Consider the following 26,088-nt stretch of genomic DNA (forward strand, 5'->3'; position numbering starts at 1 on the left):
ATTGCTCTTGATTTACTAAGAATTACTGTCTATCTATAGCATTCTTCGGACTAGATCACTAAGATTACCATCTTAAATCTGTAGTAGAGAAATGCATGTATAACGTTTAGCTGTTTTTGTTGTTACTTTTTATAAAAACCTGTTTCAAATAGTTTCCACTTTTTACTGCGTTTACTGAGTAAAATAAGACTGCGGAAAAAGAAGTAAATATACCTTTTTCGAGTATTCGATTCTAGGGTGAGTTTAAATCTTGTTTTTCGATACAAAGTTCCCAAAAAAAGAAAAGATTCTATACTGCGGAAAGTTGTTTATCGACAATATAATTGTTGATTTGGAACTGCGTGTGAAGTGGATTTGTTTCGACCTTACAATTGGAACACTACGGCGAAGTTGAAACCAATACTCGTAGCTGACGTACCAAAATGATTAGATATTCCACATTGATACTGTATATACAACTGTTTTCCTATTAGCGAGGTTGAATCTGAAGACTGGGTCAGCGGAAAATCAATCTTATTCTTCTCAGGCTGAGTCGTTAAAGCTCAGCAAAAAGCTATACTCAAATCGCAGAAATAGGTATCAACAACATTTTGAAAAGCGGATTTTCATACATGTATAAGTAAAAAAAAGACAATTTTATTATATAATTCGAATCAAGATCGACTTGAGATATCTCAATAACTTTCTTAACAAAGCAATTACTCCAATACAAAGAGTCTAAAATCTTAAAGCAATATCATTATAGCCTTATCATTTGTTGAATAATGCCATCTTCAAATTTACCTAAACCAAAATTACATATTCCAATAACAGAAAAATCATCACCATTTTTTACAAAACCGTATAATTCTTCACAATTATCACCTATACCTGACAATTCACCAATTAATGGATTTCATAATAATCAAATTCATAATCAAACAACAGATTCACAAACTAGTTCTTCAGATGGAGGTTTAGATATAAATTGTCAAACTCCGTTATTACCTTCTCCTGGTAAACTTGAACAAGGTCATAATAATGATCAAAGTTATCCTTTCCCAACATCATCATTATCATCATCAGATTGGAGAAATAATTCGGGAATGTTGACCAGGACAAAAATGTTTATAAGAAAAGGTCCACATAGTATATTTGTTAAAAGGGTTCTCATATTGCTATTTGTTTTGAGTTTAGCGATTATAGGATTACATACTCAATCCAATGTAAGTCAATTCAAGATGTTTAGATTCGAAATGAACGAAGGATGAAGGTCGCTGATTTATATTCGTCTGATTTAGTCAATAAGCCTATCCTCCAACAATGTTGACTCTCATTCAACTTCAAATAATCCTATCAATAAGAAGAAACCTAAAAAACCTTTTAGATATCCATTCCAGCTTTCCACGCCTGCAGGGGTAAAACATAAGACGATCTATTCAAATGCTCAAGCTCAAGGTAAACGTGTTATCGATATTGCTTCTCAGCCATTACCTATAACTGCAAGTCTTCGAGAAAGGTTAGATGCATGGCGAGAAGCTCCTGGTGGACGTGGTGAAGTAGAAGGTGAAGTTGAACATGGTGGTTTTGTCCAATGGAATTTGGAGGTGAGTTTATTCCTTCAAAAAACCTTTTCAGTCTGATTATTGAAAACATAATTAACCTTGAAATTCTAAAACCACTTAGCAATGCGATACTATATCGGAACAACATAATACCCATATGATTCAGCATTCTGCCAATTTATGGGCATCAGTCAATCGATCATCTCTTCATGATTATCGAATGGATTTGATAGATCATATGGAAGGTGTTCTGAATAGAGGAGAGATTGAACAAGTTGGACAAGGTAGAGGGATAGTTATGGTTGCTGGAAATGCAGATACTTTACAAAGAGTCAAATGGAGTTTACAAATGTTAAGGAGCTATGGAAGTGAATTACCTGTGCAAATTGTAAGCTTATTCGCTCTTCCATTATTGTAGCACTTTGTTGTTCCGGACGAGGTATTGATTTTCCTGCACGGTGCACTTAGTATCATTTCCCAAGTGAAAAACCAAGTGTCGATGATCCTATTGTCAAGGATCTGCAGGAATTGAATGCCGAATTGGTGGAGGCTGCAGGTCAAATGAAGGATGCCAAGAAGACTAAATCATACCACCTCAAAGCTCTCGCTGTCGTTCAAAGTCCTTTCAGGGAGGTCCTTTACCTTGTAAGTACACCAGCTATTGATTTGAAAGAGGTTCACCAGCTAAATGATGGTCCTCACAGGATTCTGATTCAATCCCTACACGAGACCCCGCATATATGTTCGATGCTCCGAATTACAAACGTTTGGGAATATGGGCTACACCGGATTATTGGAAGACTTCAGCAAATAATCCTATTTGGAGTATAATTGGTGTCAAGTGTCGAAACGAATGGGAAATGGAAACTGGTCAAATGTTCATTGATAAATCATTACACCTGGACACATTCCTGTTGATTAAATACATGTTGGAGAGACATGAATTCGTGAGTAGCTTCTTTGTATAGTGCAATATTAGAAAGAGAGCTAATGGCGTAAACTATTATCTAGTGGTTCTACTTTTCCGACGGTGATAAAGATATATTCCGATGGGCTATGTTAGCATTACGAAAAAGGTGGGCTGTACCCGGGCGATGGGTTGGAGCAGCCGCTTTACCTTCCGGTACAGCCTCTGGTGATTTCTGTTCGCATACAATGCTTCAACATGATTCATGGGGAGAACCTTTATTTGTTCATTATAATCTATTGAAACAAATTCCTTCAGGTGTAGGAAGAGGTTACTCATGGGGAAGAACCAAACAAATGCCTTTGTTTAATACTTGGCCCGCAACTCCTGCTACAGCAAGGTTGAATGAACCTGAAACTAAACCTTCTGATGGTATCTTGCCTGGATTAGGAGATGTAGATTGTGATATGCTTGCGGACGCTCAAGAGGATGGTACAGCTAGATCACCAGCTAAAGAAATGATAATGCGTCGTGCGGCTCGGGAAAGAGGTATAAAGGTCAAATATCATGGTGGTTGGATTTCAGCCTTATGGTGAGTTATCACAAGTATGAAAAAAAAACTACGATTGATAGCTGATACCGCTTTATGATACTATAGTATTGATCTCGATTACATCGATCCGCGACCTGAAGAGCGTAAAGAAGCTGATGCAGAACGTAAGAGAATCATGGAAGAACAAGCTTCTTTATCACCAGTGCCAGAGTCACACGAGAATGCAGAAGGGGAGAAAGAAGAAGAAGAGGAAGAATTTGTAGGAGTGATATATCCAGATTGGGAACAAAGTCCAATTGAGGTTGTTCAATGGAGAGATGATGAGCATTTGAAAGACTTTGAAAGAAAAATTTACGATTTAGGATTTAAACCTAGTGGACCAGGGTTCTAAGAAAAAGGCATTCAAGAAGAAGTCTAGGAAATACGCATCTTTAAAAGGCGTAAAAGGGAATACAATATCGAGCTGGTCTCGAATTTCCCCATAAAATGTATTCATATTCGATCTGAATCCAATCACATGTTGTCTTATTAGATATATCATAGAATGTATAGAAAACGTCTTAGCGGACAAATCATTTTTTGTATAAATGATAATGCATGCGGGAATATATAAAACGATATATGCTCCTAAAGGTCTTTCTAGCTGTTTATTCATTACAGCTTTGCTCGGTCTAGTCATATTCCTCCAATAGTGATGAGCTAATTCGTTTAAACATCATTTAGCAAACAAATCACCACAAGATTAATGTAAAGAAAGAAAAACTCACTTTTTCAATTTGGAATTCATTAATTCCACCTGGACCACCTTCTCTACCGAAACCACTTTGTTTTACACCACCAAATGGAATACAAGCTTGTGCAATTACCCCAGTATTAACACCTACCATACCAACTTCTAAACTTTCAGCAATTTTATTTGATCTTTGTAAATCTTTTGTAAAGAAATAAGCAGCTAATCCAACTTCAGTTTCATTTGCTCTTTTAATAACTTCTTCATCTGTTTCAAATTTAAACAATGGAGCTAATGGACCAAAAGTTTCTTCTGATGAAACATAACTTGTTGAATCAACATTAATTATTACAGTAGGTTTATAAAAACAAGTTTCATCTTCAGTTATATTTGATTCTCCTCCTTCAGGAATAAATCTTTCACCACCAACTAAAATTTTTGCACCTTTTGATATAGCATCTTTTACATGTCTTTCAACTTTTTCTACACCACGTTGATTTACTAATGGTCCAATTGTTACACCTTCTGTCATACCATTTCCAACTTTGAAAGCTTTAACTTTCTCAGCTAACAAATTGGCGAAACGATCATAAATTTTGGATTGGACAAATATTCGGTTCTATACAAAAACAGTAGAATAAATGATTAGGATTCCTCATTTCATGATTTATTTCTTTTAAAATGCAGGATCAACTTACTGCACAAACGCATGTTTGACCTGCAGCTCGGAATTTGGAAGCGATGACTCCATTGACAGCGGTTTCAAGATCTGCATCATCAAAGACGATAAATCTAAATAAAATAATCATTAATATAAGCTTCGCTTGAGTTGTAGATTGAGTCAAAAATCCATACTCACGCTGCGTTTCCACCCAATTCAAAAGATAATTTCTTTAAAGTAGAACTACTTTGTTTCATAAGTAGTCTTCCGACAGGTGTTGACCCGGTGAAGGAAATTTTGGAGACTTTAGGGCTAGATTTGGAAGATTGAATCAATATCGGCAAGATATTTCCTGCACAAAAGTTAGCAAGAGTGTACTCACTTCTCACATAATTCTAAACCGGCCGCAGCTTCCCTGTCACCTTTATCCATGCAGACCACATTGACTACACCGTCTGGAATACCAACTCTCTCACACAGGACAGCCATAGCTAACGCTGATAATGGAGTTTCAGCGGGAGCTTTGATGACTACTGTGCATCCTGCTGCTAAGGCAGGAGCCATTTTACGTGTAATCATTGCATTTGGGAAATTCCTGTTCACAGCGCAAAGAAGTCAGAATATCGAGTTTTCAAAGTCATCACATATCTGTGAAAGACTTACCAAGGTGTAATCAAACCACAAACACCGATAGGTTGTTTAATTACCATATTCCTTGTACCGGGGAAAGGACTTGGTATAGTTTGACCGTACGTCCTGTTTCACGTCATTTAGCATTCGGACAAAAATAGATTTGAAGGAGGAATGGGATTTGCAATTCACCTTAGACCCTCGGCAGCATTCCACTGAAGGAAAGAAGCTCCATAAGCGATTTCTCCTTTAGCTTCATTGAGAGGTTTTCCATTCTCTACACAAAGGATTGTACCGAGATCTTGAACATGTTGTTCTATTAAACCATGTAATTTAAGGAGATAAGCTGATCTTTGATATGCTGTCAATGCTGACCATGCTGGTAGAGCTGATTTCGCTGCATCCTAGTACATTATCATGATGTCAGACCATGAAAAGCATTGAATCTAAGCGCTATGACTCAAGGAATCACTTACGATAGCTTCGGAGACTTGACTCCTGGGCATATGAGGCATATCCGCCAGTTTGGCACCCGTTGCTGGGTTTGTTAAGGGGAAAGTAGCTCCATCTGAAGCTCCTACCCATTTCCCATTGATATATCCTTGAGTACGGAACAAGTCTGAATCAGACAGTAAAGCCTAAAACAATTTCAGTCATCAAACCGCGAGACGGTTGAAATGATAGTTTTCACTTACGCCGAGATCTTGTGTTTTAGACATTGTGAATTTGCTGTTAAAGTTGAGGATAGTGGTGCCGGAGCAAGATGATACTATATGATTAAGCTATAGCAAGCAACTCTTCAGTTTTAGAGATCCTCAACAGGTTCACATGCACTTCTGTACAAATCATTGTTGATTTGATTGGCGAATTCCGTTTATCATTGACTGATCTTCGGGCCAAAGTTAACGAAAGACGATGAAGCGGCTATCCTTATCTTTGCCGACGGTTGATTAGCGATTAACCGAGATTGAATACCGATGATGTTTGGTTCCGATGGTGTCATAGACAAGCAGGAAGCCGACAGACTTGTAGATCATTAAGTAAAGTGCGCTGTATGATTCATGTGACTTTACCGAGCAAAGTCTGGATGAACAGCTGAAGGTCAAGAATTCAAATATCCCACTTCTTTCGGCCGTTGACCTCCCGAAAAGTCTGTATATTTACGCTTCATTTGAGCCCAAATCACTGGTTTGAACAACTTGATCTTTGCATTCTCATTCGCAATTCCACCAACCCTCACAGCAAGGCAAAAGATCATTCTGGGACAAAATGTCTCTTCGACAACACAACATAGCGGTGATTGCTGGTGATGGTGAGTAAAAATTAGAAGATCATACTTTGACAATGCCAAATCGAATTATCTGACATACATCACAGGTATCGGTATTGAGGTTACAGCTTCTACGCTGGAAATACTCCGAGCCGTCCAAAAGAAAGTCGGCGGTTTTGAACTGAAATTTGATGAGTTAGACTACGGAAGTGAGTTGATCAAGATATGATGTGATGGAAGGAATCTGACTAATCGGACGAATTTGACTATAGGTGCCCGGTATAAAGCAAAAGGCTCTTATACGCCTGAAGGATGGTTAGAACATCTCCGAAAATTCGATGCTATTTTTTTCGGAGCAGTAGGAGATCCAGATGTTCCTGATCATATCTCATTATGGGATTTGATTTTACCAATGAGACAAAAATTTCAACAATACGTTAATGTACGACCCTCAGCTATTTTACCTGGAATTCCAGCAAGAATTACAAATGCTCAAGTAGGTGATTTAGATTGGGTTATTGTAAGAGAAAATACGGAAGGTGAATATGCAGGTCAAGGTGGAAGAACTCATGTTGGTACACCTTGGGAAACTGCTACTGAAGTTTCAATCTTCACTCGAAGAGGTGTGGAAAGAGTCATGAGATTCGCTTTCGAGATTGCTCAAAAGAGGCCAAGAAAACTGTTGACTGTGGTCAGCAAGTCAAACGCTCAAGTAAGTCCACCCAGCAGTAATCTCCAAACGACGTACACCAGCTGACATGAACTTTTCCCACAGCGTTATGGGCTTGTTCTTTGGGATGAGGTTGCCGAGATTGTTTCGAAAGATTTCCCTGACGTGAAGTGGGACAAGATGCTGGTAAGTTTTGTCATTACACAAGTCCGAGTCTGGTATTGACCACTCCTTATAGGTTGACGCTATGACGGTTCGAATGGTATCCAAACCCAAGTCACTGGATACTATCGTTACCACCAATCTTCATGGAGAGTGAGTAAAACTTGCTGACATCTAGTTTCAAGGACTGACAAAGTCCCGCAATCAGTATCTTGTCAGACTTGGCGGCGGGAGTATCAGGATCAATCGGTATCGCTCATTCATCTTCCCTCGATCCTACTCGAGAATCCCCGTCCCTCTTTGAACCGGTACATGGAGCAGCTTTCGATATTATGGGAAAAAACCTTGCCAATCCCATTGCTGCTATAATGTCCGCAGCTGAGATGTTGCGGTGGCTCGGTGAAGATCAAGCTGCTGAGATCATTGAGAACGCCTGCAAAACTAGTATTGCAAATGGTCAAACTACTGGTGATCTTGGTGGAAAACTCAAGACTAGCGAAGTCACGGAGGTCGTGTTGAAACTCATAGATAGTGAATAGTCTTTGTATAATCTTGCACTCAAAATCTCATATCCATGAATGCAGAATTTCCATAAAGCAATGTTAGCAAAAAGCCTTCACCTTGATATTGTAGTATAGTGACAGAGCAGTGCTCCATGCATGACTTGAATTTCTCATTAAGGTGACTACGGAATACAGCTTTAACACATCAGAGAAGGATTTAAGAGCGCGAAACCGATGCATGTGATTTTATAGATTGTACAAAGTCCTAAGCTGTCTTCTTTCCCCATTTATCTACGATACCTTTACCCAAAGTGACAAGATCAGGAGTAACCAAATCTGCTTTACCAAAGATATCTACGCATTCATCAAGTTCGTAAGTTGTAGTGTATGCAGTAGAGAAACCGGCGGATTTAGCAGCAGCGATATCCCATGCGTGTGATGCTAATATCAATGTGAGCTATGATTCCTTTGATAACAAGTAAGAATAGGACGCACCTGCAAATATCGACACTTCTCCAGGTTGATCGGAACCAGCTTTCTCCCTGGCAAATTTGTATACTGCTGGTTCAGGTTTACCAGCTTTTACCATATCAGCAGATAAAATATGATCTAAAGGCATCGGTACACCGGCTTTATCAAAGTATCCTTTAACTCGATCAACATTTGCATCTGAACAACACCAAACTTCAAATCCACCATCCCTTAAAGTTTGCATCATTTCTGAAAGTCCTGGTCTAGGTTTCAATTTCTTATATTCTTCCCTTATGTATTCTACATCCTCAGTCGTAAAGAAATCTTCTAAATCCTCAGCTGGAACACCAGCTTGGAACAAAACTCTTTTAAGTGTACCTGATAAGATGTCGAAGAAAGGTTTATATTGTTTGATTTGGGAAAGATAAGAGTAATCTCTTTCGGTACCGCAAACCCAAGCGTAAAAGAGAAGTTTGGAGGGTATACCGTATTTAGCGAGTTTGTGACCTAGTCGATGTTGTACAGCTTCTGCTCCATTATCGTAGGAGACTGTGTTGTAGGGTTGAATGCATCATGGGCAGAGGATTTTTGAATGCACGAAGTTGGTAAGGGATCATGATCGTCGAGGAGCAAGGGGTTGTACGATTAGGATGCGGATGATTGTAAGGCGATAGGACAGGAGTTAGAGCATGATGAATTCACAATAATTAGCTCAAGTACGACTCATAATGGACCCAAGAAGCTCAACGCACAGCAAGTACCGACAACATCGACTGTAAAGCAGATATCAGCGACTTTTCACCCCTATTCCGGCAGGTCGTCACTTACAAACTACGGAAGGCATTGTGAGTTGTATGGAAATTGTACAATTGACAGTTCAAGAAGAAGTGCGTGCTCTTGAGGAACGGTGATAAAAGTTAGGTGATTTCTACAAATATTGAGACGGAAGATGTGAGATCATTCAACTTATCTTGGTGACTATTCGCGGACTAGATCAAGTGATCTTTGCACCCGGCCCGATCTCTCAGGTATCTTATCGGTTAAAACCGTTTGACCAATGGTATCTTAACGATACGTTTCGCGATTCGCGACGGTTGAAAGATTGTTTCGGGTTTTCCTGAAATTTCGGCGAGAAGAAGACCAACGCGATCAGATATCGAAGTCAAGCCCTGATTATTTCTCTTTGGGTGTTGTGCTTCCTTTGACTTTTCGCCTTATCGAATAAACTACAGACTTTTGCCGTCGCATCCAGCAAATAGCGACATGGCAAACAGTTGTTCCTCCAAGATGAGTGCAGTTGATTGACGCCCTCGGCCATATCGATAGCTCTTCAGGCTCTTCAGCCCACTGTATCTGCTGTCGGTGAGGCGAAAGTCGTAATCCAAGATTTGTTGCTAGGAAGAATCTTGCAGTACTCATTTTTTATTATCATCATCATTCATTCATTCACCAACGACTTCAATTACCTCGCTCAAAATGCCTTCAGCTGCCATCATCTCAGAAATCCCTTTGCTGCCTTCGGCATCCAAACCCCTACCCTTGACGACCTCGACACAAGGTCTGCAAGCTATTGCTGATAAGCACATCACCAAAGGATTAGGAAGACTTCGTGATCATGTTTTCAAGGAAGGTCGAGGTCTCAGAGTACTAACAACCGTGAGTAACATTGTTGCCGATGTTTATACTAAAGATGCCGGACTGACAGGCAGAATTATGTACAGGAAAACCAAAAATTACTTGATTTCACCTCTGGTATCGGAGTGACTTCCCTCGGACATGCTCATCCAGATGTCACCGCCGCAATCATCGAACAAGCTCAATCCATCATTCACGTACAATGTGCCATCGGTCTATCAGAACCATACGTCCAATTGGTCGAATCTTTACTTACCATGATGCCTGATCCAACTTTGGACAGCTTCTTCTTCTGGAACTCTGGTTCTGAAGCCATCGAAGCTGCTATCAAAGTAGCTAGAACAAAGACAAAGAGGAATAACATCGTGGTCATGCAGGGTGGATACCACGGTGAGTAGCTCGCTACGTCGAAATTCCAGATTTTCCTGACTTCTTTTCAAAGGTCGAACTTCCGGTGCTGCCGCTTTGACTCGATCCAAAACGTCGTTCTTCAAGGGAACTGGACCTCTCATGGTATGTTGGTCGATCGCGAGGATATGTATTTTTGAGCTGATCCTTTCTTTCGCAGCCATGTGTCTATACCACTCCTTTCCCTTACTGGCACGCTATGGGTTTACCTAAAGATACACCAGAGGAAGTTTTAGTGGATCAAGCTATTTTGGGTATTGAAAATTTACTCCAACAACAAACTGCTCCAGAAGATACAGCTGCCATATTCCTCGAACCGGTAATTGGAGAAGGTGGTTACGTTCCAACTCCTCCAGCATATATCAAACATCTTAGACAATTATGTGACAAACATGGAATAATGTTAGTTGCAGATGAGATTCAAACTGGATTCTGCAGAACTGGAAAAACGTTTGCTATTGAACATTCAGGCGTGAAGCCAGATTTAATGGTTTTCGCTAAAGGTTTCGCAAATGGTATGCCAATCTCTGGTATCGTCACTAGAAGTGAAATTATGAGTGCTATGCAACCTGGTTCCTTGGTATGTCTTTTTTGCATTCAACATCCATTTTTTACCCTCTCCACGAGCTGACTTGATACTCGAGTGTAGGGAGGTACATACTCTGGAAACGTAGTTGCTTGTGCGGCCGCTTTAGCCACCACTCGATACATGCGTACTCATGATATTCTATCTCATGTCAACGCTCGATCTGAGCAGATCTTTAACGGCCTGAGAGAAATTCAAGCTGACACTGAGAACGGAGGATGGATGATAGAAGAAATTCGAGGACAAGGTGTAAGTAAACCTGAAATGTCTTCTATCAAATTTGACCTGCTGACATATTTTGGTATAGTTGATGATTGCTCTAGAATTCAAAGATCCCAACTCCAAACTTACCCGATCGCACTCACGAGGCGATGTCACTTTACCAGGAAACCTCAATAAACTTGTTCAAGATGCATGTTACGATCGAGGACTTTTGGTTTTGACAACCAGTATCTACCCTGTACTGAGATTGATCCCTGCATTAATCTTGAGCGAGGACGAAGTCGATGAGATGTTGAGCACAATGAGGGAAGCCGTTAGAGAGGTAGCCAAATCAGTAGAGGGTAAATAGATATTTCGTTTCTCATTTTGGTTTTTGTACTTTGGTTTTGGCTTCTCATGCACTTCGTTCATCGCAATCAATGATCATACTGCACTCTCGAAGCTTTGCACGAATTGTGCAAAACGCAAGGGAACGAGAAAATAAATTTGGAATTTCGACTTCGTCAGACAAGAAGAATCAGAACAGAATGACTAATTGAGACTTATTCAATGCATATATGCTAATCCGGATCCGGGAAAAACGAACCCCTACGGAAATACAACACCAATTTCTATAGTAATCTACAACTTGGCACGAACAGCTCTTCCTGCAAGAACAGCTTCATCTGAGTTTTCTAGTGCACCTTTCGTCTTATCTCCTTGGCCCATCGCAGCTTTAATCAAATTAACTTTTGATGTATATCGTTCTCGAGTCAACCAATATGGTTGTGGCAAAGCATCTTGGAAAGCTTTCTGTGCATTAGCAGTGATGAATCCGTCATTTATACGGCTAGCAACCAGGGAAGAGATGGCTGCTGAGCATCCGGGTATACGAGGCATTCCTATCATTGGACAGGGTCAGCGAGTGTTTCAGAGTTGAGTGGGGTTGTGTGTGTATACGTGTATATGCGTATGAGAGTAGACTAATGTTGTAGGGAGATGTCAAGATTACTCACCATGTCCCGTGAATCCTGCACAAACGAAAACTCCAGGTTTGTCCGGTATTTCACCTACATAAGGAAGGAGATCGGCAGAATAACCCAAGACTATTCAAAGGATTAGTCTCAGTCATCTTGTAGCTTGATTTCAGCAGATCCATTTTTAACTCACTCCCTGACCAGACCTTATCTACATTTCCTTTTTCATTACCATTCCAATCCGCGAAATGTTTCTTCATAAAGCCTCCAAAATATTCTTTTGCTCCTGGCATATATTGATCATCTTGCTTATTGTCGTACCATTGTGATAAATCGTTTAAGAAACATCCTTTAGCACCACCAAGTATATAACTTTTATCTCCTACTCCTGGTATCCTACCTCTTCCTTGTCGAGGTATCATGTAATCTACTTCACCTGGGCCATGTCTAAATCCATAAGTGTATTTGATTGGACCAGGAGAAGCTCCGTAAGAATGAGATTGAGCCGGAGTGATAGAACATGCAGTTCCTCTTACAGGGAAGATCAAATCTTTGAAGTCAGGTAAGAAGCCTGAAGTATATGCATTGGAAGCTACGATGACTTGACCAGCTGTAATTGAACCTCTGGGTGTATTGACTTCCCATTGACCGGGCTGCGAATTTGACTCTTTAACCGAGATCACAGGTGTATGTGTTTGAAGATTAAGACCTCGTCCAATAGCAATATGTATCACTATATCAAGAACATGAGCTCCCGCCTAAAGTGAAAAATTGAAATGAACTGACAAGATGTAGCAAGTTTATAAGGCCATAAATGTCCAGCAGGATAATTCGCACCGAAACAACCACCTTTTATTCCAGTCAATCTCTCTAATTCCTTTGGATCATTTACTACCCTTATATCTTGTCCATTCACATCGTTAGGGAAAGCTGATTTTCTAGCTTCATAATCTTTTTTCCCTGAAGCAGCATCATCTTCTCTAAAGAAAATATCAAAAGCTCTAGTCACATGCATATCACAATTTATATCTTCTTTAGCTACTAAATCTGCATATTGTTTAAGTGCAGAAGCTTCAAAAGTGAGTAATTGATTTGCTATTGTTTGACCATGTTTTGAAGCTTCAGTTCGATAGCCAACAAATGGTATAGGTTTACAATGACCACCTATTTTTGTTTTACAATCGAAAGATAAGTTATCAAATCCTCTGAATGCGGTCTTCCTTTAAACAAGATTGTACATACCATTTCTTGCTGTTGCTCCACTACAAACTTCATCAGCTTCAAGCATTACCACATTTATTCTTCTTCCTATCTTCTCAGCTTCCGCATACAGATGATAAGCTGTCATTGCACCGGTCAGACCAGATCCAACTATAACTACATCCACCGCACGAGGTAACTCCGTTGTCGTTCTCGCATTTTGAAGTACAGGATCTCTTTCACAGAGCCAAAATGGCTCGAGACGATTCTTCACAGGTAACAATCTATCACTATCCTTACTTGACGACATCTTTGATTCGCTGCTTATCGAGGATGAAATCAAAGTTACAAGTTATTCAAATCAAAGTTACAAGCAATAGTCAATCAACTGTCAGGTCTTAAGAGAATATAACGTTATCCCTCCCATGTGGAGGAAGATCGGACTAAACCAAGAGACCGAACCGGCGTCTACATTTATTGGTATCAGTATTTGAGAGAATAAGTCTAGCCGACGCTACAATTTCACCCTACTCGTTACGTGAATCCCCGAAGATTTAACCTCTTCGGGATCAAGTGCGCCAAGGTCCAAGAGTTTTCAGCCTTCGCGGTATACGAGATGACCTTATCATGTAATTTGGATCGGAAGCGCGAGCGTCTAGAGGGGCAAGACTTATACAAATGCATTGAGATCTTCATACTTCGTCACGAAATAATCATAAGTTGTCGTCAACAAGAGAATCATCCCATACGTATACAGCAAATTGTCCGTATGCCCTTTTGGCTATTCTCCTTCATAAGAGTTTAATGTAATCCCATATAAAACATGGGTTGATATCCCCCTCTCTGAGAATTGTGCAATTTCCTCGCATTGGCAGATTCCTCCGGAGTCATGGTATCGAATTCCTTCAACATCTCCTTCAATTTACCCATTCCTGCACCTGCTACGCCAGACATTGACATAGTACTCAATCTTGATCCAGCTTTACCTAATCCGCTAGCTCTAGAATGTGATCGATTCAACATCGTGGATGATATTGTGGAGGAAATCGAAAGAGGTGATGATGAAGAAGGATGATCTTCGTTTCCTGCTGTTGAATCATCCAATTGTAACAATTTGGAAAATTGTGAATAATCTGATCTTTGTGTCAAGTAAGGTTTCAATAGTCTGAGCTCAATCCTACCCAGATGACTTTCCGTCATATATGACTTAAGCACATTAGGTTGTACGATGAACGAATTGCCTAATTGCCTTAACATGTCGAATCTATCGTTGACTGCTTGTATGCCGTATGATGACATCGTTTCTTGATAAGATGCCAGATCTCTTTAACAACGCGGTATATATCAGCTGGAAGTTTGGGAAAACACGTAAGAATTAGTGCTTACTTGGTCAACATCAGACCTCCAGTAGGGTTAACAGGGAATTTCTTGTAGTGGTCGAGTAGTAGACTGAAAAAATCACTTTAGTAAAAACGGAAGAGACAACTCAACTGAAAACTCACCTGTGGAAAGCAACTCCGACCTCCGTCAAGAAAGCTTCCGCATTCTTGCCACTAAGAGCTTCGTTGACGGTGTCTCTGATAGTCACCAGAAAATCCGTGCACAATTCGCAAGGTTCAGTGTTGGTCCTGGCGAATGATAGCTCATCATTCTTAGGCTTGTAGTCGTTCTTCTTCTGTTTGGTAAGCAAGTACGATAGATAAGATACAATGCCTGGGAGATGAAGTCATACCAAGTGAGCGTGGGCTATATGTATGCAGCTGGGTATACACCACTACGCCGTCGTATTCGAGAATGAGTGACTCACCATCTAAGGCCTTCTGTATGACAGAGTTGATCTTGCCTTCCATCCGGACAACATTGTGCGAATTGATGGTATTCATCTCTCGCCTGATCGACATGACAGTTCCAGACAATGGTAACAGTGCTGTGGAAGTGTATCTTTGCCATAAATGACATATTTGGTCTGAAGGCTTGATCACTGTCAAAGGTTGTAGATCGGGTTCGGCTGATCTGGTCTCTTGGTTATCCAATCTCGCCAAAGCACTATAAAAGGAGGACGAAGTCAACGGTCTATTACTCGGTCTAAGCAGAAACATAGCTCACGAGTCGAGTGCGGTCTCTACGAAAGATCGACCTATAGCCTCTGAAAGCACCTTTGACAAAGATAGGGCGTTTTTACCGCTACAAACAATCGTTATCAGTCCTTGGTCCTCTGGCTCGAGGCCAAGAAAATAGCTTACATATCACCGCTCGCTGATAGCTCGACAGCCCGGCCAACAGCTTCAGCATGCCACTTGAGCATCCGTTCAGCCATCTCAATCGTCAAAACTCCATCTGTCAACCAGACCTTGTCTTCTAATCCCTTGTTTATCAGCTCTCCCTTGAGTACTGTATCTTGTCGAGGCAATCCAGGTCTTGGTTCCGCTGCGACAGGAGTTTGGGTACCGTTCGTCAGCATAGCAGACTTGGTTCCTCCACCACCTTGTACACCCAAATGAGCTGCATTGGTACCATATGGTTTCACCTGCTGGCCAGGGATCGGAGTTGATGTTCCCCCAGTTTTCGATGTGAACAGGTTAGCATACTTCGATATGGCGGCTGCAGCTGTTTGAGCAGTTGATGAAGACGTTGCAGCCGAGCTTGACGTTTGCAGTTGATTGACAACTTTGTCGAGTATGGAGTTGGGTTTGGCTTTTAGAACGGTTTCCTGGAATATACCGCTCAGCGGCTGCTCTCACTTCGCTATGGCAAAGCCTGAAATAATGACGACTTACATGGTATCTTGTGAACCTACTCAGTAGACCAGCATACAGTTCGACAAGATTCTTACTCTCACTCTCCAGGTATCTCGAGCCTTCTAGCCAAGGGATAAACATCTCTTCCAAAGCATGATCCAACATAGTCGCCAAGGGACCGCTTGCTGTGGTAGGCGCTTTTGACAAACCAGCAGTTTCTGCACCAAGTGTGAGATCGTAAGTCTTCAGGTCCTCGACTAACGACGAGCAGATGGAATGAGTCAAATGAAGTATACGAAGTACTGCGAGCGTAGATGTGGTGGATGCACGTGTCAGAAGTGATTCGAGATGTTGTTGTATCTACAAATGGATCAAATGAAGCCCTTTCTCTTACTGTACTGGCTTGTACTTACGACTTGGGCAAACACTCTTTGTAGGAATACTTGGAACACTGCACTGGGATTCGGGAATACGGCTTTCACGATTTGAGCCTCTTGACTGACTGTCACCCTAATTTCTTTGAGCAAGGCTTCCATTCCCGGTTCCGTGATGGGGGGTGGAGCATCGGGATCTCCTATGGTTGTCCAACTGTATAGCGGAGAAGCTCTCAGCTTCGGCAACTATAGTTTTACGATCAAGGAGTTACTTACAGATCTACCGGCTTCTCTCCATCAACGGCACTATCCAATCTGACAGCTTCTTCAAGTAGTCTATCTTTCGAAATGAAGAAGTCGTGTTGGTTGACATAGATCTGTACACAGGAAGCACCACCATTAAAATCCTGTAACGTTTTTGCGCAGTGCTGAGCGTAAGTCGAAACAGAGATTAGCCGTAATTTATGCAAATAATGCAAAGAGTTGGGGACGTCATGGGGTCCGCTTGTTGAATTCGTCACTCACAGCCATCATCCTAGGGTCACCCTTCCTATAACTTCTATCAAACAGTCTCAAGACCTCTTTCTCGAATTTTTCACAATACCTTTCAATCTCATCTCGAACTCTTTCCGCCTTCTCTTTTTCCATCTTTCTCTTGCCTATCGCTTTTGCACTAACAGGTGCATCTGAGGCTGTCGTGGAGGTTCCAGTATTACCGTTGGGTTCTTTTGGAGTTTGTGCTTGTTCAGTTTCATTGAGTAGCGCAGTAGCATTATCCGCTACATCTTTAGATACAGCCATCAACCTTCTCAAAATTACTGCTAATCTCGATCTACCTTCCCGCGATGTACGAGTCGCGAATAAAACTTCTAATGGTGTCGACGAAGTCCCGTCAGGGGATGAAATTGATGTTTGATGAGCTAAGGATAAATAATATGATAAAAGTAACGAAGTAGACTGAGCTGTTGATCGCGTTTGATGAAGTGTATCCAATTGTTCTCCCATTCGCACAGCTGTACGACCAACATCTGTGATCTTACTTTCTAGATTCTCAAACGAATTCCCAATTGCCTAAAAGGTAGAATGCAGTGTGTGTCAGATCGAACGCACGATTAATGATGTATGGCTTTTTATTTACCTCAAATCCACCATCTAATTCCCTCAATCTCCTTCCATATTCCCTTTCAGCCCTTCTAACATCCGTTTCCATCTTCTTTGTTCTTTCAGCCACTTGCTGACGCAGAGATAATAACGAGTCAAGTGCAGGCGAGAATGTCTGTAAGAATGGTTTAGGGTTGAAGGCTATTGATCAATTTTGACGAATCAGCTTCATCTCAGACGTATATGAATATGCTTGTGGACGATCAGAGCTTGAGATCTGAGATCCATGCATTGACAAACATTGATATTACTCACGACCCGGATCAACCTTCGATTCACTGATCAATTTTTCGCTTAACGTCCCAATGAAATCTTCTGTGCTGTAATTACTCTCAAACGTAGAAAGCTGCAAAGCACGTTCAATGATAGGATCGCGAGGTTTAATATCTGCTCTGACCGTTCCAGAAGGTATTGACCCATTCTCACCCGAATTTCTGTTTGCTGATATTGATGTTGATGTAGATGCTGAAGCGTTGTTAGCTATTGAGGAAAGAGCCAAAGAACTTGGATCCCTCTTTGCCGGTCTTCTCGGTGGAGTTCCTGGTACGCTCATCGTCCCTCCGCTGGGTGCAGGAGAAGCTGACATTGTTGCACTCCCCTGTTCTCTCTTGAAGTCTGCTTTTATAGTGTTGAATATCACGACTCTGTTGCATGGAAAGAACAAGACTTGAGGTGTCGCCGAAATGTATTCGGCAATAGGCAAAGGGGTAATGGGTAATGACGCTGTATTTGCGGTAACGCGCTAAGTTGCAATGGCGGTCACCGCCGTGTTTGAGCGTGAACAAGTCTAAGAGTAAGAAGAGTAAGAGAATAGGAGCTTGTCTGACAACTGATACATGGACATGTCTACAAGCCTAAAATACATGATTGCTATCTGATGAGGACAAACACTGGTATGCTATGCTGGATATGGTAGTCTAAAGTTATAGACACAACGTGTATTTAGAGGGATTCCAAACCTCTTCACTCTATATCGCCATTCATGATCTGGGCCCACATCTCTTCCTCATCTTCAACCTCTATGCTTTGGTCGCGTGGTGTCACGCTTCCCCGTAGGTCCGGTTGCAAGTCGTCCAGATCATCTTCGATCACGATAACCTCTTCTTCCTCTTGCTTTGGATTACTATGTTTAGCTGTGCGACCCTTTGGTGTGGCCCTAGCGGAATTTTTTGGCTTGATCGGGTCTTTCTTGATCTTTTTATCGCTAAAATCAATGTCAAACCATTCTCTCTGCACCGGTTCTTCCTCGTCTTCATCCTTCTTCCTCGATTTACCCTTTCCTTTAGCCTTGGGCTTAGACTTTGGTGGTGGATCACTCGTACCTTTCTTGCCTTGCTTGGTCGAATTTCTCTTCTCTTCGTGTTCTCCATCTCCTTCACCTTCGTCATCTTCGACATCTGCTTCGCTGACCTCTTTGTCATCCTCGTCAGCCCCATCGCCCTCCTTCCCTCTCTTGGTCTTGGTCTTTTTCACTTTGGGTGCAGGGAATATACATTCAATTTTCACCGGTGGACGATCTTCGATATCCTCTAATCTCAATCTCGTAAGACGGAAAGCTGTATCAGAAGGAATAATATAGACATTGACATTATCTGCCCAAGCCTCAATCGATCAGTCATTCGGTACTGATCTAATCGTTGGCAATTTTCGGAAAGATACGCACAGGCTGTCTGTGCAAAGGCTGTACAAAAGATTTCTTGTCAGCTTTTACCTGTCAAGGTCAACCAGGAAAATCGGCTCACAGTCTTGCAGATACCCCAGGAGAAGCAGGTGGATGATCAAGGTTTCAGTGTCCTACACGAATATTTCAGCTCCAGCCAGGATTTCGACTTTGAAAAATTGGATTACAAGTATGAACAATACTTACATCTTTACCCAAAGCAATCTTCCCGCCGATGCTGTTGATATCGAATTTCTCTTTCTCCCCATTCGCCTTCCTCTTGCCCTTCCTTCCCTCACCGCCGATAACATTAAACATACCACCGCCTAGCCCTCGTGCAAGATCAGAAAGATTAGTCAGTGTGACTCGCCCTTGCTCCGTTTGTACAGCCCGAGTGACTTTGAGTATTTTCCAAGCTTCTATGGTGACGTCTTTTGAGATGATCGATCCTGGATTTCTCGTACAGTTATCGCAAATTCCACATGTCGATGTTGTGCCGGATGATGACGAGAGTGTATCTGGTGCGTCCCATGCGGAAGCTGAAAGATGCGCTGACGCAGAGAAGTACTGAGAAGTAGTCATATGGCACCCATATCAACGGCCTGGCATCTGCTGAATTCGAGAAAGGATCGCATACCTTCGCGAAAGCGACCTGCGATTCATGGCAGCTTAGCTTGAGCGCTAAATCAGTAACGAGGATGCGAACAACTTACTTTCCTGCATGTCTTGAGATCTTGTGCGAATTTCAGCATTTCTTGGACTTTCCAGTCAAATCAATCAGCTTCCTGTCTGTTCCCGCTACTTTCATGTGACAGACGATGCCTCAGCTCACGTTTACCGGACCCCTCCACGTCGGCATACGTTAATGAGGATAGTCTTGCTGCGTCTTGGCCACGATAGAACAGCACACAATCACTGTTCGCGCCATCTCTACCTGCTCGACCTGTCTCCTGATAGTACCCCTCAAGTGATTTTGACATCTAGAATTGGTCATTAGTCGTGACATGTATCGTTGGACGTCAAGATGGAAGCGCGTACCGAGTGATCTATCCAGAATCCTGGCTTTAGCAATCCAGTTCAATCAAGGAGAAGACTTTGACAGCTCACGTATCACGTATCTGACATCCCCTTTATCGATTCCTAAACCGAAAGCGATAGTGGCGCAGATTACACTGTTCGTCAAACCTAATAAGTACCCATTGCCTGACACCGTGAAGAGATTTCGCATACTTGATCCGACCTTCTCGCCATTTCACGTGGATCCGCTCTTTCTCATAATCTTCGATTCCAGCATGATATACGCCGGTCTATCGCTTCCGTCAGCTCCGTATTCGCTATGCTGCAACATCCGCCATTCACCTTGATATCGCCATTTGACCAATCTCGAAGCTCATCTGCAACGGTCTCGGCGTCCTGCCAAGCGAATCAGCGGTTCTGATCTATTTGTGTAATTGCACGAGTCGAGCAATACCTTTTTGCTCAAACAATAAATGATTCCACTTTGTCCACTACGCGTTCCGTTATCAGCTGTGCTTCTTTTCATGTGATAGACCAGCTTACGGGTGATTGTCCTGTATCCATTGTCCCATAGCTGATATAGCCATTTTGGCGTTCGATGGCTTCGGTAGAACTTTGTAATGCAAGTTTGGGCGGAAAAGTGGAGCTGAGAAAAACACTGTCCCCGACGATTTCGCACCTGCGTAGATGTTGGCAAGTCAGCAATTTTGTCTCTCGTCAAATACTATGAGGCTGGAGACTGACTATTGCCATCGGTTATCGGACCAAGTCGAAGGATCTTCAGTAGATCGGGCAAGGTTTTTGAGCTCAACGTTGCCGTCTGAGCGAATCGATCACTTCAGAATGATAAACATATCAATTGTGCCAACATATGACTTACTACTGCCTGAATTGGCACTCTGGGGAAGAGTGTTTTGAGCATTGATAACTTTTTGTAATCAGGGCGGAAGTCTGCGGTGGGAATGAGCTCTCAAGGAACATGGTATGAACGACTGTAGCTCACCATGGCCAAGTTGACTGCAACAATGCGCTTCATCTATGTAGCTTGTTAGCATATAGGTTGTACAGTCCATAATTTTGAGCTTACCGATGACAAATCGGCCTACAACGAGGGTCATGTCAGATTCATAGCAACGGACAACAGTTCTGGATGCACTCACGCAATCTGCCGTTCTCGTTTACCTTCTCCAAGGTCGATATCAGTCTTTTCGACTTTGAGACTTTCTCGGGCTACATTACTACGTCAGCGATTACTGTGATCTTACCTAATGGGTAGGGCTTACCGTAACGTAACATAGCTGTCAATACGGTCAGAAGGAGTTCAACAAGCGTTCGGACGCATATACTCACTCGTATCTCCTTCTCACCTCGCGATGCCCCGTTCTTCATTCTTTCGTATATTGTGTTCTGCTCTGATGTTGAGGTTGCTCCAGTCATCATCTATGCTGTCGCACTTAGCTCAAGCTAGTCGATATACGAGCCTTCAAGTCGACTCACCACACACTCTACTCCAATCTCCTTCAGCGCCCTGACCTGATCCCAGATTAATGCTAAAAGCGGACTGATGACTACCGTTAATCCACTACCCATTACAGCGGGTAACTGATAAGTAAGACTCTTTCCCCCTCCCGTTGGCATGACGCAAACTATATCTCTCCCGTCCATCGCAGCGTTGATCACACCTTCTTGACACAGTCTGAAGGAGTTCAAGCCGAAGGTTGACTTCAGTTTCTGAAGGATCTGAGGCGAGAATACGAAACTCGTTGTATGATAGTTTGTCGTCCCTTGCTGTATGGATGTTCCAACTGTGGTGTTGTCATTAGCCGGCCTACTTATATTCACCGATTTCGATAATTGTGTTTCGAGTGATCGACGCTCCGCATTGAGAGACGTATGCAGTTCTTGCAGAGGTCGGAGTTGGGCTTCCACATCTTTGATCTACCGGATTTATTTATCGTCAGCTCAATAATGGTGGATTCATATGGTTCCTTTCGTACTTACTTCTTTATCTAATTTGGCTAGGGCTACTTTTAGAGCTTCCTTTGCGTCCAAATCCATAGAGCCTATTTTATGATGCAGCGGTTTACTTCCATGGCCATTGCTCGATTCTGTCTGATGACTTGCTGTTTTATGGGACGCATTGAAGTAATGGCTTGGTTTAGTTTGAGCTACTGGAAGATCATCTTCATCGCTATCAACGAGTATAGCTACTTCCTGTGACACTCTGCGTGACGCAGACGCCTGAACATCGTTTGCAGGAGGAGATCTGGAAGAGGTGAGGTGGCGAGATGAGGAAGCTCGAGCGTTTCCAGAAGGAAGAGTAAGCCGATCGGAGTATAAACGAAACCCGGACATAGTGAGGTTTGAGATTCCGATGCGGCTAGGTCCCTCTTTTGGCGGTTTTAAAGAGGCTGAGACCTACAAACTGGATACTTCCAGGCTACTTTGCATCCTTGGATCTGAGTAGTCTTGTAAGAAGCGATATGCCGAGTAAAGACAGGGTCAAAAGTACTATATATATATATATGGATCAGAAAGTCAAAAAGTCAAGTCAGTCTGACGCGTTTCTAGCTCATGTTGACATGACACGTGGCTCCATCTGGAGGTGATGTCACGTGATTCGGCAGACATTTCCGGATTTTTGGTCCAGCGACCTGAAAGTTGGATACAACAGAATCATTGATGATCGACGACAGGCTAATAGCATCTAAATCGCTGAATTTCCTGCACTTTAATAAGATTATAAAGCTAGACGAGTTACGATGGGAAAACACAGAGGAAAGAAGCCAATTGTGAGTAGCTCACTCATATTCCCAACTTGCAGCCGTGAGCTGATGCGGTCGTGCATTGTTGCTTCAGAGAGGAGGCGCTCGACAACCTCAGAGTAGGGATGACAAACAAAATGATTGGAATGCTTTCGTAGGAACGGACAAGGGTAACGCCGGGTTTGAGGAGTACTACAAAGTAAGTGGCCCTCTCCTTGAGCTGATCATACACTAATATTTCATCAGACACAAGGTATAATGCCAGAAGCAGATTGGGAGCCCTTTATGGGATCGCTGAGAAAGGAACTGCCAGTGACTTTCAGAGTCACTGGATCTAGAGCGTAAGCTGCATTATTGCACAATCAATTATAAAGATGTTCCAGCTAATTCTTCTATAGTCACGCTGAGACCATCAACGATATCATTAAGAACACATATGTGCCCAATATGCAGAACGTCGAATTTGAGGGACAAAAATATGATCCTCCCTCCCAGTTATCCTGGTATGTCAGCTTCGAATGCTCACGAGTGAAGCGGCTGAAGCTAATCCCATTTATAGGTATCCAGGCCAATTAGCCTGGCAAGTCGATGCTCCCAAGCGAGTTGTTAGAAAAACCGAACCATTTAAGAATTTCCAAAGGTTCTTGGTAGGCGAAACTGAAGTCGTGAGTGATTCCCCTGCTTCCGTTCCAGCACGACGCTAACGTTGAGGTATAGGGTAATCTAAGTAGGCAAGAAGCTGTATCCATGATTCCTCCCCTTTTCCTTGACGTGCAACCTCACCATATCGTAAGTTCGTTGCTTCAGAATCGCAAATGCAAAATTCAGCTGATGGCATTGTGAAAAGTGCTTGGACATGTGTGCGGCTCCCGGATCGAAGGTAAGCTAGAGTGTATGATACATAGTATAGCAGACTGATAGTATCATCAGACTGCACAAATCATCGAAGCCCTTAATCCCCACCATACCGCCTCTACAGGACTTCTCATCGCCAACGATTCCGATTACAAGCGAACGCATATGCTTGTCCACCAAACCGGCAGAATGCCAAGTAGGGGATTGATAGTGACCAATTTTGACGCCTGTAAGTAGCGGTACTAGCTTCCTGGCGCCTTTACAATCATGGCATCGATTTACATGCTAAGTCTGCGAATAATAGCATTATTCCCATCTATCAAGCTGAAGGGTGGTAAGCAATTACAATTTGACAGAATATTGGCGGATGTACCGTAAGTGTAATACCTAATCGTGGCGACAAGGCAGAGCTGACTTTTGATAATAGATGTAGCGGTGATGGTACATTGAGAAAGAACTTGGAGATCTGGAACAAATGGGGTGCTGCGGATGGAAACAGTCTACATACGTGCGTTGATTAATGAGGCTCGATACCGAATAGCGAATTGGCTGACTTATCTGCATTGTAGCTTACAACTGCGCATTCTTGAACGAGCCATGAACATGCTTAAGCCTGGAGGTCGATTGGTATATTCCACATGTTCATTCAATCCCTCCGAGGATGAAGCCGTCATCGCAGCTGCATTGAATGGGAAACCAGGAAAATTCCATATCGTTGACGTTTCCGCGGAATTACCACATTTGAAACGAAGATCTGGTATGAGTAGCTGGAAAGTCGGTAGTCAACCCGCTGTCAAAGCACGACAGCTGGTGTGGTACGATACTTTCGAAGATTACAAGGAAGCAATCAAGAAGGGCGAAGAAAAGGAGAACGACAGAGGGAAAGGATTACCGAGGACCCTTTGGCCACCTGCCAATGCAGGCGAATTGAATTTAGACAGATGGTAAGATCACTTAATCGTTCGGCGCTTGATCGAAATACAACTGACATTGCGCTCAGTATGCGACTTCTTCCTCATGATCAGAATACTGGTGGTTTCTTCGTATGCGTTCTTGAGAAGAAAGCCGATGCTACTGAGAGCAACGAAGATTCTGCTTCATCTTCGCTCAAACGACCTGCCACCTCCCCACCTCCAGCCAGCGAGAGCAAGAGACCTCGTGACAAATCCCCTGCTCCTAATGCTTCAGCTCCTGCTACGTCTACTGAGACTACTTCAGCCCCTACTCCTGCACCTCAGACTAGCACGAAGAAGGACAAGAGAGATCTCACTTTCAAGGAAGATCCATTATCTTATGTGGACCCAGAGCATGAGGAAGTAAAGAGCATCGTGTGAGTCCACTGCAGTCACGACATGACTCAATTTGCAATTTCACTTCACTTATATGTTACATGGGATAGTGAGCGATTCAACGTTCAAGATTCTTTCCCTCGTAACAACCTGATGGTAAGAAATGAATATGGAGATCCGCTCAGAACCATATATATGACAAACGAAATCGTCAAGGAGATCATTGAAAATAATGATTACACAAGATTACGTGTCGTTTCCGCGGGAGTCAAGTGTTTCGCCAGACAAGATTCATCACAACGTACAGAAATTAGGTGCAAATGGCGTACACCAATGGACGGTATACTCGAAGTTCTTCCACATGTGGGTGAAGGAGTGGTCATTTCAGCTACATTAGAAGAATTAAGGGTATTACTTGAAGATCATTATCCTCCTGTTGACTCTTTCAAAGATGGAGAATGGAAGAATATAATGCAATCTAGAGATATGGGATGTGAGATTGTAAAATTCGAAGCTGGTAAATTGGCCGGAGGAGAACTTGCTCTTCCAATGTATCTTCCTGTTTGGAAAGCCAAGATGAGTTTGAGTTTGATGATCGATAAACGTGAAAAGAGGTAAGCTTTACACCTTTTCTCTCATGGCGGGCCGTCTATAAGCACGCTGATCTGTCTCGTTGTAGTATCTTGTCACTACGAACATTCGGTGAAGATATATGTAAACCTCCTCCACCACAAAAAGACTTCCACAAAAAGCCCGAAGGGGAAGTCGAATCCGTACCTGTAACCGAAGGTGAAGGCGAAGCAGGTATAGCTTTAGTAGCTGAAGTCGCTCAAGGAGATGCTGTAGCGGAAAATACAGAGGAGAGTGTTCTGAACGCATAGATTCTCGAACTACGTCATCTATATATCATGCATCTTGCTTACATACGATGTGTGTCCTTCATTTGAGATCGCTGCTCACGATAGTCCTCGCGATCAACGCGCAAACCAATGTGCGAACCATTTCGGTTCAGCTGCCAAAAGTGTATATCGTTCGCACGCTTGAAGTGCATAATTTCGCAACACAGAATCACCTAGGTAGCCATCTATGAATTTTTGTAATGCACTGTATACATGTATCTC

General features: G+C 42.4%; 9 protein-coding genes across 9 annotated transcripts; 4 read left to right on the top strand and 5 right to left on the bottom strand.

Annotated features, from left to right (window-relative positions):
- Nucleotides 1-764: 764 nt before the first annotated feature.
- Nucleotides 765-3,395, top strand: I206_101709 (uncharacterized protein; the record flags this gene model as incomplete). Its single annotated transcript, XM_019158030.1, has 7 exons — nt 765-1,205; nt 1,281-1,586; nt 1,666-1,932; nt 2,013-2,189; nt 2,249-2,491; nt 2,556-3,043; nt 3,110-3,395. The coding sequence occupies 7 exons, from the start codon at nt 765-767 to the stop codon at nt 3,393-3,395; spliced, it is 2,208 nt and encodes a 735-aa protein (XP_019008643.1).
- Nucleotides 3,396-3,679: 284 nt separating this feature from the next.
- Nucleotides 3,680-5,744, bottom strand: I206_101710 (uncharacterized protein; the record flags this gene model as incomplete). Its single annotated transcript, XM_019158029.1, has 9 exons — nt 3,680-3,703; nt 3,772-4,353; nt 4,433-4,526; nt 4,594-4,707; nt 4,778-4,990; nt 5,059-5,151; nt 5,218-5,429; nt 5,502-5,663; nt 5,721-5,744. 9 exons carry the CDS (start codon nt 5,742-5,744, stop codon nt 3,680-3,682), a joined length of 1,518 nt encoding a protein of 505 aa, XP_019008642.1.
- A 550-nt stretch (nt 5,745-6,294) lies between these two features.
- I206_101711 (tartrate dehydrogenase) lies at nt 6,295-7,666 on the top strand (the record flags this gene model as incomplete). The annotated part of the gene is made up of 6 exons (XM_019158028.1): nt 6,295-6,337; nt 6,403-6,504; nt 6,568-7,007; nt 7,071-7,151; nt 7,204-7,280; nt 7,336-7,666. The coding sequence occupies 6 exons, from the start codon at nt 6,295-6,297 to the stop codon at nt 7,664-7,666; spliced, it is 1,074 nt and encodes a 357-aa protein (XP_019008641.1).
- Nucleotides 7,667-7,895: 229 nt separating this feature from the next.
- Nucleotides 7,896-8,945, bottom strand: I206_101712 (haloacid dehalogenase, type II; the record flags this gene model as incomplete). Its single annotated transcript, XM_019158027.1, has 4 exons — nt 7,896-8,071; nt 8,126-8,650; nt 8,854-8,874; nt 8,930-8,945. 4 exons carry the CDS (start codon nt 8,943-8,945, stop codon nt 7,896-7,898), a joined length of 738 nt encoding a protein of 245 aa, XP_019008640.1.
- Nucleotides 8,946-9,577: 632 nt separating this feature from the next.
- On the top strand, nt 9,578-11,301 carry I206_101713 (4-aminobutyrate transaminase; the record flags this gene model as incomplete). Its single annotated transcript, XM_019158026.1, has 6 exons — nt 9,578-9,757; nt 9,823-10,126; nt 10,179-10,249; nt 10,305-10,724; nt 10,794-10,979; nt 11,038-11,301. 6 exons carry the CDS (start codon nt 9,578-9,580, stop codon nt 11,299-11,301), a joined length of 1,425 nt encoding a protein of 474 aa, XP_019008639.1.
- A 272-nt stretch (nt 11,302-11,573) lies between these two features.
- On the bottom strand, nt 11,574-13,418 carry I206_101714 (uncharacterized protein; the record flags this gene model as incomplete). The annotated part of the gene is made up of 5 exons (XM_019158025.1): nt 11,574-11,833; nt 11,948-12,037; nt 12,102-12,641; nt 12,695-13,072; nt 13,151-13,418. 5 exons carry the CDS (start codon nt 13,416-13,418, stop codon nt 11,574-11,576), a joined length of 1,536 nt encoding a protein of 511 aa, XP_019008638.1.
- A 491-nt stretch (nt 13,419-13,909) lies between these two features.
- On the bottom strand, nt 13,910-17,967 carry I206_101715 (uncharacterized protein; the record flags this gene model as incomplete). The annotated part of the gene is made up of 12 exons (XM_070202445.1): nt 13,910-14,432; nt 14,495-14,557; nt 14,611-14,821; nt 14,916-15,154; nt 15,215-15,292; nt 15,352-15,818; nt 15,886-16,206; nt 16,260-16,434; nt 16,497-16,648; nt 16,746-17,291; nt 17,359-17,522; nt 17,637-17,967. The coding sequence occupies 12 exons, from the start codon at nt 17,965-17,967 to the stop codon at nt 13,910-13,912; spliced, it is 3,270 nt and encodes a 1,089-aa protein (XP_070058546.1).
- A 377-nt stretch (nt 17,968-18,344) lies between these two features.
- I206_101716 (uncharacterized protein) lies at nt 18,345-22,413 on the bottom strand (the record flags this gene model as incomplete). The annotated part of the gene is made up of 19 exons (XM_070202446.1): nt 18,345-18,973; nt 19,124-19,175; nt 19,249-19,608; nt 19,679-19,693; nt 19,755-19,801; nt 19,874-20,021; nt 20,156-20,213; nt 20,272-20,348; nt 20,401-20,454; nt 20,513-20,549; nt 20,602-20,737; nt 20,803-20,878; nt 20,939-21,009; nt 21,062-21,160; nt 21,219-21,288; nt 21,342-21,356; nt 21,409-21,498; nt 21,556-21,996; nt 22,060-22,413. 19 exons carry the CDS (start codon nt 22,411-22,413, stop codon nt 18,345-18,347), a joined length of 2,829 nt encoding a protein of 942 aa, XP_070058547.1.
- A 407-nt stretch (nt 22,414-22,820) lies between these two features.
- On the top strand, nt 22,821-25,848 carry I206_101717 (uncharacterized protein; the record flags this gene model as incomplete). The annotated part of the gene is made up of 14 exons (XM_019158022.1): nt 22,821-22,850; nt 22,918-23,022; nt 23,070-23,164; nt 23,222-23,326; nt 23,383-23,488; nt 23,541-23,612; nt 23,671-23,703; nt 23,754-23,907; nt 23,983-24,052; nt 24,106-24,186; nt 24,248-24,622; nt 24,679-25,008; nt 25,078-25,581; nt 25,647-25,848. 14 exons carry the CDS (start codon nt 22,821-22,823, stop codon nt 25,846-25,848), a joined length of 2,262 nt encoding a protein of 753 aa, XP_019008635.1.
- Nucleotides 25,849-26,088: the final 240 nt, after the last annotated feature.

This window comes from Kwoniella pini, chromosome 2, assembly GCF_000512605.2.
Source record: "Kwoniella pini CBS 10737 chromosome 2, complete sequence".
NCBI lineage: Eukaryota > Fungi > Basidiomycota > Tremellomycetes > Tremellales > Cryptococcaceae > Kwoniella > Kwoniella pini.